This window comes from Globicephala melas, chromosome 6, assembly GCF_963455315.2.
Source record: "Globicephala melas chromosome 6, mGloMel1.2, whole genome shotgun sequence".
Classification (NCBI taxonomy): domain Eukaryota; kingdom Metazoa; phylum Chordata; class Mammalia; order Artiodactyla; family Delphinidae; genus Globicephala; species Globicephala melas.
The window spans coordinates 83,416,892-83,432,065 of record NC_083319.1 but is presented as its reverse complement, the minus strand read 5'-3'; the positions used below and the strand labels follow the sequence as shown (position 1 = coordinate 83,432,065).

The window sequence follows — 15,174 nt, the reverse complement described above, 5'->3', positions numbered from 1 at the left end:
GCTTTAACTGCTGAACACGGCAGTCACCTGCAGTGACCTTACATACATACGTACAGACAGACAAAAGAGCACACCATGCCTTGTGAAAATTCTAGTAATCATCATGTCACTTTTAGTGTCTCTTTTAGAGGATGTTATTTATTTTAAGACATCATTTTTATTAGTACACGAGACTTTCCATGTCAGGTTGAGAGAAGCTGGTCACATGATTTACAAACAAAACTTTTTTTTTTTTTTTAAACACTGATATTCTGGTGTCACTTTGAAATCAGCCAAGATGCAGTGGGTCTTAATAAAGCAATGGACCTCCAAACAGATTGCAAAACAAGAACCGGTAACTATCAGCACAGAGACGTCACATTAAAAGGAAAATAAAGCAAATGAAAAGGGAGTTTCAAATACCAGGTCACGATGAAAGGGGCAATATATCTTCAGAGAGGTATTGAAATGTGTGTGTGGATACGGCCCGGATATATACAAACATCTCTCCATGTACAGAAGCAAATGCAGAGACTGTCCACACCTCTAGGCAGATTTGTTAGTGATGGATAATGATTAATGAACGCAGGGAGCAATATTTCACCATAATTTGGTCATTTATCAGGGGATTATATATTCAAAATCCACATTTAATTCAAAGACCTTGTATTTAAACATTTCCAGTGTTTTTTTTTTTTTTTTTTTACATTTTTAAAGCAATAGGAAGATATACAACTTGCAAAATGTAGGCCTTTACATTTCATTTTCTCCAAATTTTTTTTCCAGTTCAAACCTGTGGCAATTAGCAGCTTTAGTTATGCTTGCTCCAGCATGTTGGACATTCGGCCAACCTTCACTCAGGATCATTTTCATTAATGTACAGACCAAAGAAATAAAACAAACACAGACCTGGCCTAGAATGCATAGACTAAAAAAAATGACATCCCATGTTTTCCCATTGTGTCTCCTGAGACGTATGTTAAGATGGCAAAAGAGTTGCTTGGTTGCTCTTGTGAAATTCACAGTGTTTTGCCTGCAACACATATACATATATATATATATATATTTTTTGCTTCGCTTTGTGTCTGTGATGAATGGAGCAAAGAAATATATATATAAATAAATAAATACTTAAATAAAGGTAAAAGAAAAAAAAGGAAATAAATACAAAAATTAAGGATATTCGAGAACCTTTGACTTATAGCAGCAGTGATTCATTCCAGCCCTGACAAACGAGAAAATACCCCTTCATATGCTGTCATATTTTGCTACAAATCCCTTCCACCGCAAATTCTTTAGAATAGCATTTGCTGTCTCAACCTCGGAGTCTCAGCATCCCACCATTACGAATTGTGAGGAAACTGCTTTAACTGCTCACTTAGCCACCTGAGTAGGTGGGTCACCGGCCATCCCCCTACTGGGATTTTCTGTAGCAGTGATATAGGGCCAAACCGAAGCTCCACACTGGAAACAAAAGTCCTCAAATGGGAAAAAAAAGAAAAGAAAGAGCAAGGGAATTGAGACTATGTGTGTCTGCAGTCATTTATTTAATTAGATACACAATTTAAAGCTATTGGCATTATAGAAGGTCCAATTTACAAAAGGGTAAGTTTAAAAAAAAGAAGTCTATTCCTGACTTCTATCCCCTGACAACAGGGGATCCTGTTGTCATGGCTCTTTGCAAAGGCCAGCATTTTACACTGCTGCCTCTTGCATTCCGCTAGGATGTGGGAATTCCTAAGAGTCACTCGCCTCGCCGTGGAGTCTTGGATTCTCACCTTTGGCCTTCAAGACACTGGGCTCCCAACAGTCCAGTTCTCTTCTGGAATGCTTGGACTCTGAACACAAGTGTAAAGGGGTCACAGTGGGACAGGTGAGCGTAACACAAATAAATGTGCAAAAGGATTTAAAAAAAAATCAGTTTTCCTTTTCTGGACCTTTACATAAGGAGATATATTTCCGGCTGCATTTTCCTTTGCAGGGAGCCAGAGGAAGGACTCAACGTAGTGGGATGGTTTTGATTTAGTTGTTGTGTGATAATGTGTTTGGGAAGCACATTATCTTAAATATGTCTTCCACCCATGCAGTATTGCAGAGAGTCGAAAAGTGTGATGGGGTCCTACCCACATGGAGAAAGGAAGCATGAACAGCAACATGACTTTAAAAAAGTTTTGGTTATTTAGCAGATTTTAAGCAAATTATTCAAACTGCACCCTACTTATAATTATCTCTATTACTGTGTGCCTATAAATTTATACATAAGCTCACAAACACACTACGCATGTGTGTTTGTCTATGTATAAATCTAGTATTTATAACACACATATAAATACATGGAAATACCACAGGGAGCGCCGATGTGAACATACAATATGAATTCTGATATAGTCTTTTATAGCATAGTTCAAAATGTCTTCTAAATAAGCCTGATTATGACACTGGTTCATTGTACAAGGATTTCGCTGAAGCTATGAGCATGATTATATGTCATGAGATCTCAGCTGCTTGCATCTCACATATTTCATTTTGCTCTTCTAACTTCATATCCTGCTTCATGAATTGGTTAGCGTGCTTTCTCTCCTGGACTGCTTGTGTATATATTAAGGTCTCTAGTGGACCAAATCATGAACATCAGAGTCAGAGTACCTAGATTAAGTCCCAGAGGTGCCTGGAGAGTACTAGCATGCCATTTAACTTCTCCAACTCTCAATTTCCTCACCGTTAAAAAGTGGGAATAATTTGCCAACATATGTGAAAAGTGTTTGGGAAACTATTAAACAATGTATAAATGGAAGCAACTGTCAGGATGAGTTCAGGCTAGAGAATTAGGTTTGTCACCACTCCTGTCGTAGTATTTAATGAATTTGATGGCAGGCCCTATTCTGTGATCTTTACACTGCAGAATGAGGATGCCCTTTTTCTAAATATTACAAGAGCATGAGAAGAGGGGATTGTGGAGGAACAGGGATGGAGACTTGAAGATAGTCTGTGGTTCCTTCGGTCACTTTAAAAGCAATCTGGGATTCTTTCAATGCGAGACGTCTCTGTCATCAGTACATACTCTTGAGACAACAGAGGGAAAAAATGAATAATAATCAGCAATATAAATAACTATAAAACTTTGCACTTGCATAGAACCTTTCATTTCAAGACCTTGCGGGACTTGTCAGAAGGTAAAGAGACATTTTTTTTTCTTCTTTTTTCCTTCAGAGGAAAACACAACACTGGAAGGGGAAGGGAATGCTCCCATCCTCTCATCTGCTTTAAACAAATCCTTGCTCTAAAACAGCACAGCCCTCCTTGAATGTGACCCCTTAGAGTATTACCTCCTTTGCTCTCTGTTAAAATAAAACAAGTAACTTGCAGCTTCTTCCCCCAGAGCAGCTGGCCAGTCGCACAGAATAACAAACCTGTGGAGGTTTTCAGGTCATCACTGGTGGAATCTAGAAAAGTTCTGTACAAATCTGCTTCTTCTTACTGCTTCACAGGGTGCCACAGTGTTTTAACAGTACCATGGGCCCTTAATGGGATATATACGTGCAGGTATATATCATGGAGATATGGCTTTCGTTATATTATTATGTGTGTTCTGGAGGGTTTTTGGTCACCGACAAAGAGAACAATTCAACTCCCATGTCTCATAGGCAGCGCAGAACCTGAAAGGACTATGGGCATCGCCTTGTCCAACCCCCTTCACTTGACAGCAGATGCTACCGGATTTCCTTTTGTTCTCTGTTAATGGACACTTTTGATTTTTTGAGAACTGGTTTTCAGTGTCTAGAATGGAAAATAAGGTGCTTCAGTAACTAAGGGCACAAGCAAAACTTAAACAGAGCAATTGCACCTTCAGAAACAAATATGAAATAAAATGACCTAAGTTGAATTCAAATCACTCCCTTTCAATCTGGCTCGTGTTATAAAGATGTCGAGTTAGCAAAATTCCCCTCACAGAGGGTAGCAAGTTTTCTTGAGGAACAGAAAAATGTTTCTTCCTTGGTATAACTGATCACCCAGATAACTGTAAATTTCTATTTAAATTTACAACCTCTTTTCGCAAAACCCGTGGCTATGCCCAGAAGCACACCTCCAAAGCTTGGCCTGGGCACAGTGTCCCATGGGTATGCTGTGCCTAAGGTTTTGTTTTTACTTTCTTTTAAAATGCAGTGAAAAAAACAAAACAGCATATTGACAATGGAGTACAATTAGAATGAGACCACTCTCCCAACCAGAGCCCAGAGCAAGGTCTCGGCCTGTGTACACTGAACATCAATGCCTGTGATACCCCCAGGGTGGGTGAGGTCTCCTGTCCCTTGGGGGTTGATTTTGCCCTTCTCACAGGGCCACAGTGGGTGCGACATGGTGGAGGATAGCCAGGTTTCAGGGACCATATTTGTTAAAACCCATCGCCACCATACGACCCAGAGACACTTATACTCAGCTGATGAATTCCATTAGCTTCCCCTAATTATATAAGTTATACCTTTTATGGATCTGCTCTACATATCTGGGGCACGACGTCTGGAGCGGTAGTTTCTGCACACAAGATATTTTTATCGACAAAGACCATGCACAATTTTGCTTGCACAGTTAAAAGGACGGGTGGGGTGGAGGCTAGGGGTTGGAAGGAAGTGCTATCTGAAAAGTTCACTGTAAGAGAAACTTGCCTCCAAATTTAGAGCTTGTCCTATCTTTTCCAAGTCCTTGGCTTTCCCACCTGACCCTGAAATGATCGCTGGACAAGAATCCACCTCCTTTCAACTGAACTTGACACAGGCTCAGTGGATAACACTTGGAAAAACAAACCAGCGCCATCACCGTGGCCCACGAAGACAAGACTGTCGGAACGTGTGATGTACCATCTTACCTCCCGGAAGCCATCTTTTCTCTGTTCTACACTCTAGTGTTTCCGGTGATGGGAAAAGAATAGTCCATGGCACAGAGTTCAACAGTCTTTTTACTCCTCAGAAATGTCCTCGGGGGAAGGTGCCGAATACACTGTTCCCAGCTAACAGTCGCTGGGTTTTCTTAAGTTGGGACTGACGCCAGCCGATCTCAATGGTTGTCTTTGTTCTTCCCATACTGCGGTTTATAATAAATCTTCTTTCTCTCTGGTTTTAATCTCCCAAAGATAAAGGCTTCCCAGATTGAACACAAGTTTTCCTTTTTCATACACAGGCTTAAGCCATCCCAAACAATAAGAACAGTAATAATAATAAATAAATAGAAGTGAATCCATAGAAACTCTCGATGTCTGTACAGCAGAAGTGACAAAGTTTAAGTCAAATATTTGTTTTCCCTTTTTTTCATCCACATCAAAGGCAGGAATACAACAAGGCATTGTTAGTTGTGGTGGGCAAACCGGAGTGTCTGCTGATATAACAAATTAGGTTTGTTAAGGCCTTTGTCTATGCAGAGTTAATAGTAATGCAGAAGCCAGATTGATTAAAAAGGAAAGGGTGAGGATTGTGAAGCAGGGAAGACAAAAAATAAAGGAAAGAAAAACAAACAAACAAAAAACTAGGGAATAAACCAAGGGAGATGGAAAGAGAGAAAGAGATAATGCCAAAAAGAAGTCCATACTGTGTCTACGGATGGAGAAGTACACACTGCTTCCCTCGGAAAGCTTCTCGGTGTCTTTGTAGTTAATACTGTCAGAGCGAAGAACAGCAGATTGACGGCATCCAGCGGCAGTTAAAAGACGTTCATCCTCTCGGCCCAACTGAGGAGGTGCTTTGGGAAGGATCGGTCTGGGGGAAAGGGCCCTAGCCTAGTATATCCAGGTAGACCGGAGATGCCTTGGCCAAGTTCTGAAGGAGGGTGTGGATGCCCTTGATGTTCTTCCTCATGTGGGGCTCTCGCTGCCAGCACCCCAGCATCAGCTCATAGACTTCCTGGGGGCACGTTCGAGGTCGCTGCAAGACTCGGCCTTGAGTGATGCATTCTATCACCTGGACGGGACGGAGAGCAAAGATAGGGTCAGACCAGAGGAAAAACAATGTGGATACAATAAATGTCAGTACAAAGAGAGGGCTGCTTTATAGAAACCCACTCAGTGTTTACTTTTTTTCAGAGGCAAGAGAGTGACTGTTCTAGGTTGGTATGTCATGGTTAATTTGATGGGTTTATATTCATTTTTCAAGCCACACTGATTTCACCAAACTGCTAGAGAAATAATTCATCTATATGGAATGCTCCCAAAGCACACCCTGGAATTCCAATGTTTTACTGGCCTGAGATGGGACCAGGGTCACTTTTGTGTCAGGGCGCTAACTGGCCAGGGAACCCCAGGGTACAGAAATGAGCGGTCATTTTGGATAATGGAATTGGATAAAAGACAGACATGGGCCTGAAGAAGTGAGGTGCTTGACCAAGAAGTGATGCCTCAAATATAGACATATTTGCAAACAGATTAGAAAAGGAAAATAAAATGTTTGAGTTTTCACTAGAAGTGAATGTTCTAATGAAATATGCAAAAAGGAGAGAAGCTTGAAACCTTAATGGAATAATACCAAAGCTAGCTGGACTCGAAGGGTACCGGAATGCCACATCTGCTATCAATTTACTAGATGAACAGCACGAAATGACTCCTGGGTCCCAATGCCAGAGGATCACAGGCGTGTCAGCAAATGCCGTGCTTTTCTCTTTCTAGAACTCTTAAGTTTGGAGCGTGACTATAATTTGGCCATGAAATTTAGGTACATGGCAGGCCGTTTGGGAGGTGCTTCTCCCAACAAAGCCACAGGAGAGCGTGTCCTGACTTCCAGCCCGGGGATGCCTCTCTGCGTCAGCTCTCTAGGGGTCTTGGTGCCACCCGCCTCTCACCTCGTTGTTTGACAGCTGGTACCAGGGCTGTTTGCCATATGTGAAGATCTCCCACAACACGACCCCCAGGCTCCAGACGTCACTTTCGGTGGTGAACTTCCTGTACATGATGCTCTCTGGAGGCATCCAGCGAATGGGCAGCATCGTGTGGCCACCGACCTGGCAGAAAAGGGGTAAGCAAGGCGGCATCAGTGCCCACCATCAGGAGAAAAGGTTTGGAAGGGAGATGTGGGGGACATTTTTTTCCCTTTCCTTTATTTGTATTTATTAATTTTAATTGTTTATAAAACAGAAGGGAAAGACGATTGGTTTATAATCCCAAGCAACAGAGACAGAGGGCAAAGAGTGGTCAAAGGATTTTTCTCACATTTTTGCAATTCTCTCTTTCTCACAACTAGACAGGAGCAGAGATGGTGATTGGGTGGGTATTCATCCTGTATGAAACACAGACAGGGCTTCCCTGGTGGCGCAGTGGTGGAGAGTCCGCCTGCCGGTGCAGGGGACACGGGTTCGTGCCCCGGTCTGGGAAGATCCCACATGCTGCGGAGCGGCTGGGCCCGTGAGCCATAGCCGCTGAGCCTGCGCGTCCGGAGCCTGTGCTCCGCAACGGGAGAGGCCGCAACAGTGAGAGGCCCGCGAACCAAAAAAAAAAAAAAAAAAAAACCCAGACACACCTACTTTCTGGTATGAGGATGACTTGATCTTGTAATTAACAAGATAACTTTGGTCAGGATAACAAGTAGAGAGTTTTGCATCCAAAATGACCCACCGAGGGACTCTGCTTCCTTAGCAAGGCCGGAGCTTCCTTCCACTTTAAAGTGTAAGGAGCGCACACAGAGCTGCCTTGAACATGCTTACCACAACCCAGCAATGGGCAGGGCAGAAATGATTATTCACATTTTACAGAAGGGGAAACTGAGTTTCAGGTTGCTATGGATACAAAGAAGTCCAGTCTTTGGAATTTCATCTACTACAGGAAACTTCAACTGAGCTTATTTACAAAAGTAAAGAAGCAGGAGGAGCTTCAAGATGGTGGAAGAGTAAGACGCGGAGATCACCTTCCTCCCCACAGATACATCAGAAATACATCTTCATGTAGAACAACTCCTACAGAACACCTACTGAACGCTGGCAGAAGACCTCAGACCTCCCAAAAGGCAAGAAACTCCCCACGTACCTGTGTAGGGCAAAAGAAAAAAGAATAAACACAGACAAAAGGATAGGGACGGGACCTGCACCAGTGGGAGGGAGCTGTGAAGGAGGAAAAGTTTCCACACACTAGGAAGCCCCTTTGTGGGCGGAGACTGCAGGTGGCGGAGGGGTAAGCTTCGGAGCCGCGGAGGAGAGCGCGGCCACAGGGGTGCGGAGGGCAAAGCGGGGAGATTCCCGCACAGAGGATCGGTGCTGACCAGCACTCACCAGCCCGAGAGGCTTCTCTGCTCACCCGCCGGGGCAGGCGGGGCTGGGAGCTGAGGCTCGGGCTTCGGTCGGATCCCAGGGAGAGGACTGGCGGCGTGAACACAGCCTGCAGGGGGTTAGTGCACCACGGCTAGCCGGGAGGGAGTCCGGGAAAAGGTCTGGAGCTGCCGAAGACGCAAGAGACTTTTTCTTCCCTCTTTGTTTCCTGATGCGCGACGAGAGGGGATTAAGAGTGCCGCTTAAAGGAGCTCCAGAGACTGGCGTGAGCCGCAGCTATCAGCGCGGACCCCAGAGACGGGCATGAGACGCTAAGGCTGCCGCTGCCGCCACCAAGAAGCCTGTGTGCAAACACAGGTCACTATCCACACACACCCCCGCCCCCCCGGAGCCTGTGCAGCCCGCCACTGCCAGGGTCCCGTGATCCAGGGACAACTTCCCCGGGAGAACACAGGGCGCACCTCAGGCTGGTGCAACATCATGCCGGCCTTTGCCACCGCAGTCTCGCCCCGCATCCGTACCCCTCCCTCCCCCCGGCCTGAGTGAGCCAGAGCCCCCGAATCTGCTCCTTTAACCCAGTCCTGTCTGAGCGAAGAACAGACGCCCTCAGGCGACCTACATGCAGAGGCGGGTCCAAATCCAAAGCTGAACCCCGAGAGCTGTGTGAACAGAGAAGAGAAAGGGAAATCTCTCCCAGCAACCTCAGGAGCAGCGGATGAAATCACCACAGTTAACTTGATGTACCGCATCTGTGGAATACCTGAATAGACAATGAATCATCCCAAATTGAGGAGGTGGACTGTGGGAGCAATTATATATATAGTTTTTTCCCTTTTTCCTTTTTGTGAGTGTGTATGCATGCTTCTGTGTGTGATTTTGTCTGTATAGCTTTGCTTTTACCATTTGTCCTAGGGTACTGTGTGTCCGTTTTTTTTTTTTTTTTTTTTTTTTTTTTTTTGCTTTTTAGTGAAGTTTTCAGTGCTTGTTATCATTGGTGGATTTGTTTTTTGGTTTGGCTATTCTTTCTTTTTTTTTACTTAAAAAATTTTTTTATAATAATTATTTTTTGTTTTTTACTTTAATAACTTTTTAATTTAATTTAATTTTACTTCTTTCTTTCTTTCTTTCTTTCTTTCTTTCTTTCTTTCTCTCTTTCTCTCTTTCTCCCTTTTATTCTGAGCCGTGTGGATGACAGGCTCTTGGTGCTCCAGCCAGGTGTCAGGGCTGTGCCTCTGAGGTGGGAGAGCCAGGTTCAAGACATTGGTCCACAAGAGACCTCCCAGCTCCACGTAATATCAAATGGCGAAAATCTCCCAGAGATCTTCATCTCAACGACAGCTCCCAGCTACACTCAACGACCAGCAAGCTACAGTGCTGGACACTCTATGCCAAACAACTAGCAAGACAGGAACACAACACCATCCATTAGCAGAGAGGCTGCCTAAACTCATAATAAGTCCACAGACACCCCAAAACACACCACCAGAGGTGGACCTGCCCACCAGAAAGACAAGATCCAGCCTCATCCACCAGAACACAGGCACCAGTCCCTTCCACCAGGAAGCCTACACAACCCACTGAACCACCTGACACTGGGGGCAGACACCAAAAACAATGGGAACTACGAACTTGCCACCTGCAAAAGGAGATCCCAAACCCAGTAAGTTAAGCAAAATGAGAAGACAAAGAAAGATGAAGGAGCAAGGTGAAAACCCACCACACGTAACAAATGAAGAGGAAATAGACAGTCTACCTGAAAAAGCACTCAGAATAATGATAGTAAAGATGATCCAAAATCTTGGAAATAGAATGGACAAAATACAAGAAATGTTTAATGAGGACCTAGAAGAACTAAAGAGCAAAGAAACAATCATGAACAACACAATAAATGAAATTAAAAATTCTCTAGAAGGGATCAATAGCAGAATAACTGAGGCAGAAGAATGGATAAGTGACCTGGAAGATAAAATAGTGGAAATAACTACTGCAGAGCAGAATAAAGAAAAAACAATGAAAAGAATTGAGAACAGTCTCAGAGATCTCTGGGACAATATTAAACACACCAACATTTGAATTATAGGGGTCCCAGAAGAAGAAGAGAACAAGAAAGGGACTGAGAAAATATTTGAAGAGATTATAGTTGAAAACTTCCCTAGTATGGGAAAGGAAATACTTAATCAAATCCAGGAAGCACAGAGAGCCCCATACAGGATAAATCCAAGGAGAAACACATCAAGACACATATTAATCACACTATCAAAAATTAAATACAAACAAAAAATATTAAAAGCAGCAAGGGAAAAACAACAAATAACATACAAGGGAATCCCCATAAGGTTAACAGCTGATCTTTCAGCAGAAACTCTGCAAGCCAGAAGGGAGTGGCAGGACATATTTAAAGTGATGAAAGGGAAAAACCTACAACCAAGATTACTCTGCCCAGCAAGGATCTCATTCAGATTAGAGAGAGAAATTAAAACCTTTACAGACAAGTAAAAGCTAAGACAATTCAGCACCACCAAACTAGCTTTACAACAAATGCTAAAGGAACTCATCTAGGCAGGAAACACAAGAGAAGGAAAAGACATACAATAGCAAACCCAAAACAATTAAGAAAATGGGAATAGGAACATACATATCGATAATTACCTTAAATGTAAATGGATTAAATGCTCCAACCAAAAAAAATAGACTGGCTGAATGGATACAAAACAAGACCCGTATATATGCTGTCTACAAGAGACCCACTTCAGACGTAGGGACACATACAGCCAGAGTGAGGAGATGGAAAAAGATATTCCATGCCAATGGAAATCAAAAGAAAGCTGGAGTAGCAATTCTCATATCAGACAAAATAGACTTTAAAATAAAGACTATTACAAGAGACAAGGAAGGACACTACATAATGATCAAGGGATCAACCCAAGAAGAGGATATAACAATTGTAAATATCTCTGCACCCAAAATAGGAGCACCTCAATACATAAGGCAAATGCTAACAGCCATAAAAGGGGAAATCGACAGTAATACAATCATAGTAGGGGACTTTAACACCCCACTTTCACCAATGGACAGATCATCCAAAATGAAAATAAATAAGGAAATGCAAGTTTTAATGATACATTAAACAAGATGGACTTAACCGATATTTATAGGACATTCTATGCAAAAACAACAGAATACACTTTTTTTCTCAAGTGCTCATGGGACATTCTCCAGGATAGATCATATCTTGGGTCACAAGTCAAGCCTTGGTAAAATTAAGAAAATTGAAATCGTATCAAGAAACTTTTCTGACCACAACGTTATGAGACTAGATATCAATTACAGGAAAAAAATCTGTAAAAAATACAAACACATGGAGGATAAACAATACACTACTTAATAACCAAGAGATCACTGAAGAAATCAAAAAAGAAATCAGAAAATACCTAGAAACAAATGACAATGAAAACACAACGACCCCAAACCTATGGGATGCAGCAAAAGCACTTTTAAGAGGGAAGTTTATAGCAATACAATCCTACCTTAAGAAACAAGAAACATCTCAAAAAGACAACCTAACCTTAAACCTAAAGCAAGTAGAGAAAGAAGAACAAAAAAACCCCAAAGTTAGCAGAAGGAAAGAAATCATAAAGATCAGATCAGAAATAAATGAAAAAGAAATAAGTGAAATGATAGCAAAGATCAATAAAACTAAAAGCTGGTTCTTTGAGAAGATAAACAAAATTGATAAGCCATTAGGCAGACTCAAAAAGAAGAAAAGGGAGAAGACTCAAATCAAAAGAATTAGAAATGAAAAAGGAGAAGTAACAACTGACACTGCAGAAATACAAAGGATCATGAGCACTTACTACAAACAACTATATGCCAATAAAATGGACAACCTGGACGAAATGGATAAATACTTAGAAACGCACAACCTTCCAAGACTGAACCAGGAAGAAATAGAAAATATGAACAGACCAATCACAAGCACTAAAATAGAAAACGTGATTAAAAATCTTCCAACAAACAAAAGCCCAGGACCAGATGGCTTCACAGGCGAATTCTATCAAACATTTAGAGAAGAGCTAACACCTATCTTTCTCAAACTCTTCCAAAATATAGCAGAGGGAGGAAGACTCCCAAACTCATTCTATGAGACCACCATCACCCCGACACCAAAACCAGACAAAGATGTCACAAAAAAAGAAAGCTACAGACCAATATCACTGATGAACATAGGTGCAAACTTTTACAACAAAATACTAGCAAACAGAATCCAACAGCACATTAAAAGGATCATACACCATGATCAAGTGGGGTTTATCCCAGGAATGCAAGGATTCTTCAATATACGCAAATCAATCAATGTGATACACCATATTAACAAATTGAAGGAGAAAAACCATATGATCATCTCAATAGATGCAGAGAAAGCTTTTGACAAAATTCAACACCCATTTATGATAAAAATCCTTCAGAAAGTAGGCATAGAGGGAACTTACCTCGACATAACAAAGGCCATATATGACAAACCCACAGCCAACATCATCCTCAATGGTGAAAAACTGAAAGCATTTCCACTAAGATCCGGAACAAGACAAGGTTGCCCACTCTCACCAGTATTGTTCAGCATAGTTTTGGAAGTTTTAGCCACAGCAATCAGAGAAGAAAAAGAAATAAAAGGAATCCAAATCAGAAAAGAAGTAAAGCTGTCACTGTTTACAGATGACATGATACTATACATAGAGAATCCTAAAGATGCTACCAGAAAACTACTAGAGCTAATCAATGAATTAGGTAAAGCAACAGCATACAAAATTAATGCACAGAAATCTCTTGCATTCCTACACACTAATGATGAAAAATCTGAAAGTGAAATTAACAAAACATGCCCATTTACCATTGCAACAAAAAGAATAAAATACCTAGGAATAAACCTACCTAAGGAGACAAAAGACATGTGTGCAGGAAATTATAAGACACTGATGATAGAAATTAAAGATGATACAAATAGATGGAGAGATATACCATGTTCTTGGATTGGAAGAATCAACATTATGTAAATGACTATACTACCCAAAGCAATCTACAGATTCAATGCAATCCCTATCAAACTACCACTGGCATTTTTCACAGAACTAGGACAAAAAATTTCACAATTTGTATGGAAACACAAAAGACCCCGAATAGCCAAAGCAATGATGAGAAAGTAAAACAGAGCGGGAGGAAACAGGCTCCCAGACTTTGGACTATACTACAAAGCTACAGTAATCAAGACAGTATGGTACTGGCACAAAACCAGAAATATAGATCAATGGAACAGGATAGAAAGCCCAGAGATAGACCCATGCACATATGGTCACCTTATCTTTGAAAAAGGAGTTAAGCATATACAATGGAGAAAAGACATCCTCTTCAATAAGTGGTGCTGGGAAATCTGGACAGCTACATGTAAAAGTATGAAATTAGAACACTCCCTAACAGCATGCACAAAAATAAACTCAAAATGGATTCAAGACCTAAATGTAAGGTCAGACACTTTCAAACTCTTAGAGGAAAACATAGGCAGAACACTCTATGACATAAATCACAGCAAGATCCTTTTTGACCCACCTCCTAGAGAAATGGAAAGAAAAACAAAAATAAACAAATGGGACCTAATGAAACTTCAAAGCTTTTGCACAGCAAAGGAAACCATAAACAAGAAGAAAAGACAACTCTCAGAAAGGGAGAAGGTATTTGCAAATGAAGCAACTGACAAAGGATTAATCTCCAAAATTTGCAAGCAGCTCATGCAGCTCAATATCAAAAAAACAAACAACCCAATCCAAAAATGGGCAGAAGTCCTTAATAGATATTTCTCCAAAGAAGATATACAGATTGCCAAAAAAACACATGAAAGAATGCTCAACATCATTACTCATTAGAGAAATGCAAATCAAAACTACAATGCGATATCATCTCACACCAGTCAGAATGGCCATCATCAAAAAATGTACAAACAATAAATGCTGGAGAGGGTGTGGAGAAAAGGGAACTCTCTTGCACTGTTGGTGGGAATGTAAATTGATACAGCTACTATGGAGAACAGTATGGAGGTTCCTTAAAAAACTAAGAGTAGAACTACCATATGACCCAGCAATCCAACTACTGGACATATACCCTGAGAAAACCATAACTCAAAAAGAGTCATGTTCCACAATCTTCATTGCAGCACTATTTACAATATCCAGGACGTGGAAGCAACCTAAGTGTCCATCGACAGATGAATGGATAAAGAAGATGTGCCACATATATACAATGGAATATTACTCAGCCATAAAAAGAAACAAAATTGAGTTATTCGTAGTGAGGTGGATGGACCTAGAATCTGTCATATAGAGTGAAGTAAGTCAGAAAGAGAAAAACAAATACCGTATGTTAACACATACATATGGAATCTAAAAGAAAAAAAAAAGACCGTGAAGAACCTAGGGCAAAACGGGAATAAAGACGCAGACCTCCTAGAATGGATTTGAGGACACCGGGAGGGGGAAGGGTAAGCTGGGGCGAAGTGAGAGAGTGGTAGTGTATATATGGACGTATATACACTACCAAATGTAAAATAGATAGCTAGTGGGAAGCAGTCGCATAGCACAGGGAGATCAGCTCGGTGCTTTGTGATCAGCTAGAAGGGTTGGATAGGGAGTGTGGGAGGGAGGGAGACGCAAGTGGGAAGAGATATGGGGATATATGTATATGAATAACTGATTCACTTTGTTATAAAGCAGAAGCTAACACACCACTGTAAAGCAATTATACTCCAATTAAAATGTTAAAAAAAAGTTAATACATAAGTATGGTTTTTGAAAAGCCCATTTTAGTAAAAGCACCAAGTCTGAGGCATTAGATAGCAACAGCATTAGCACAGGCAAAGAAAACTTTGACCAAAGAGATTTGTTTACGATTTCCTACTTTCTGGAGAAAAAT

General features: G+C 41.4%; 1 protein-coding gene across 3 annotated transcripts in view; it reads right to left on the bottom strand.

Annotated features, from left to right (window-relative positions):
• Positions 1–209: 209 nt before the first annotated feature.
• Positions 210–15,174, bottom strand: part of NTRK2 (neurotrophic receptor tyrosine kinase 2) — a 383,866-nt gene continuing 368,901 nt past the window's right edge. For all 3 annotated transcript variants that reach the window (XM_060301090.1, XM_060301091.1, XM_060301089.1), the window contains exons 17-18: positions 6,802–6,960; positions 210–5,927 (exon numbers count right to left, since the gene is read on the bottom strand). In XM_060301090.1, coding sequence (XP_060157073.1) covers positions 5,742–5,927; positions 6,802–6,960 — 345 coding nt within the window. In that variant the 3' untranslated portion in view covers positions 210–5,741. The remainder of the gene's footprint in view (positions 5,928–6,801; positions 6,961–15,174) is intronic.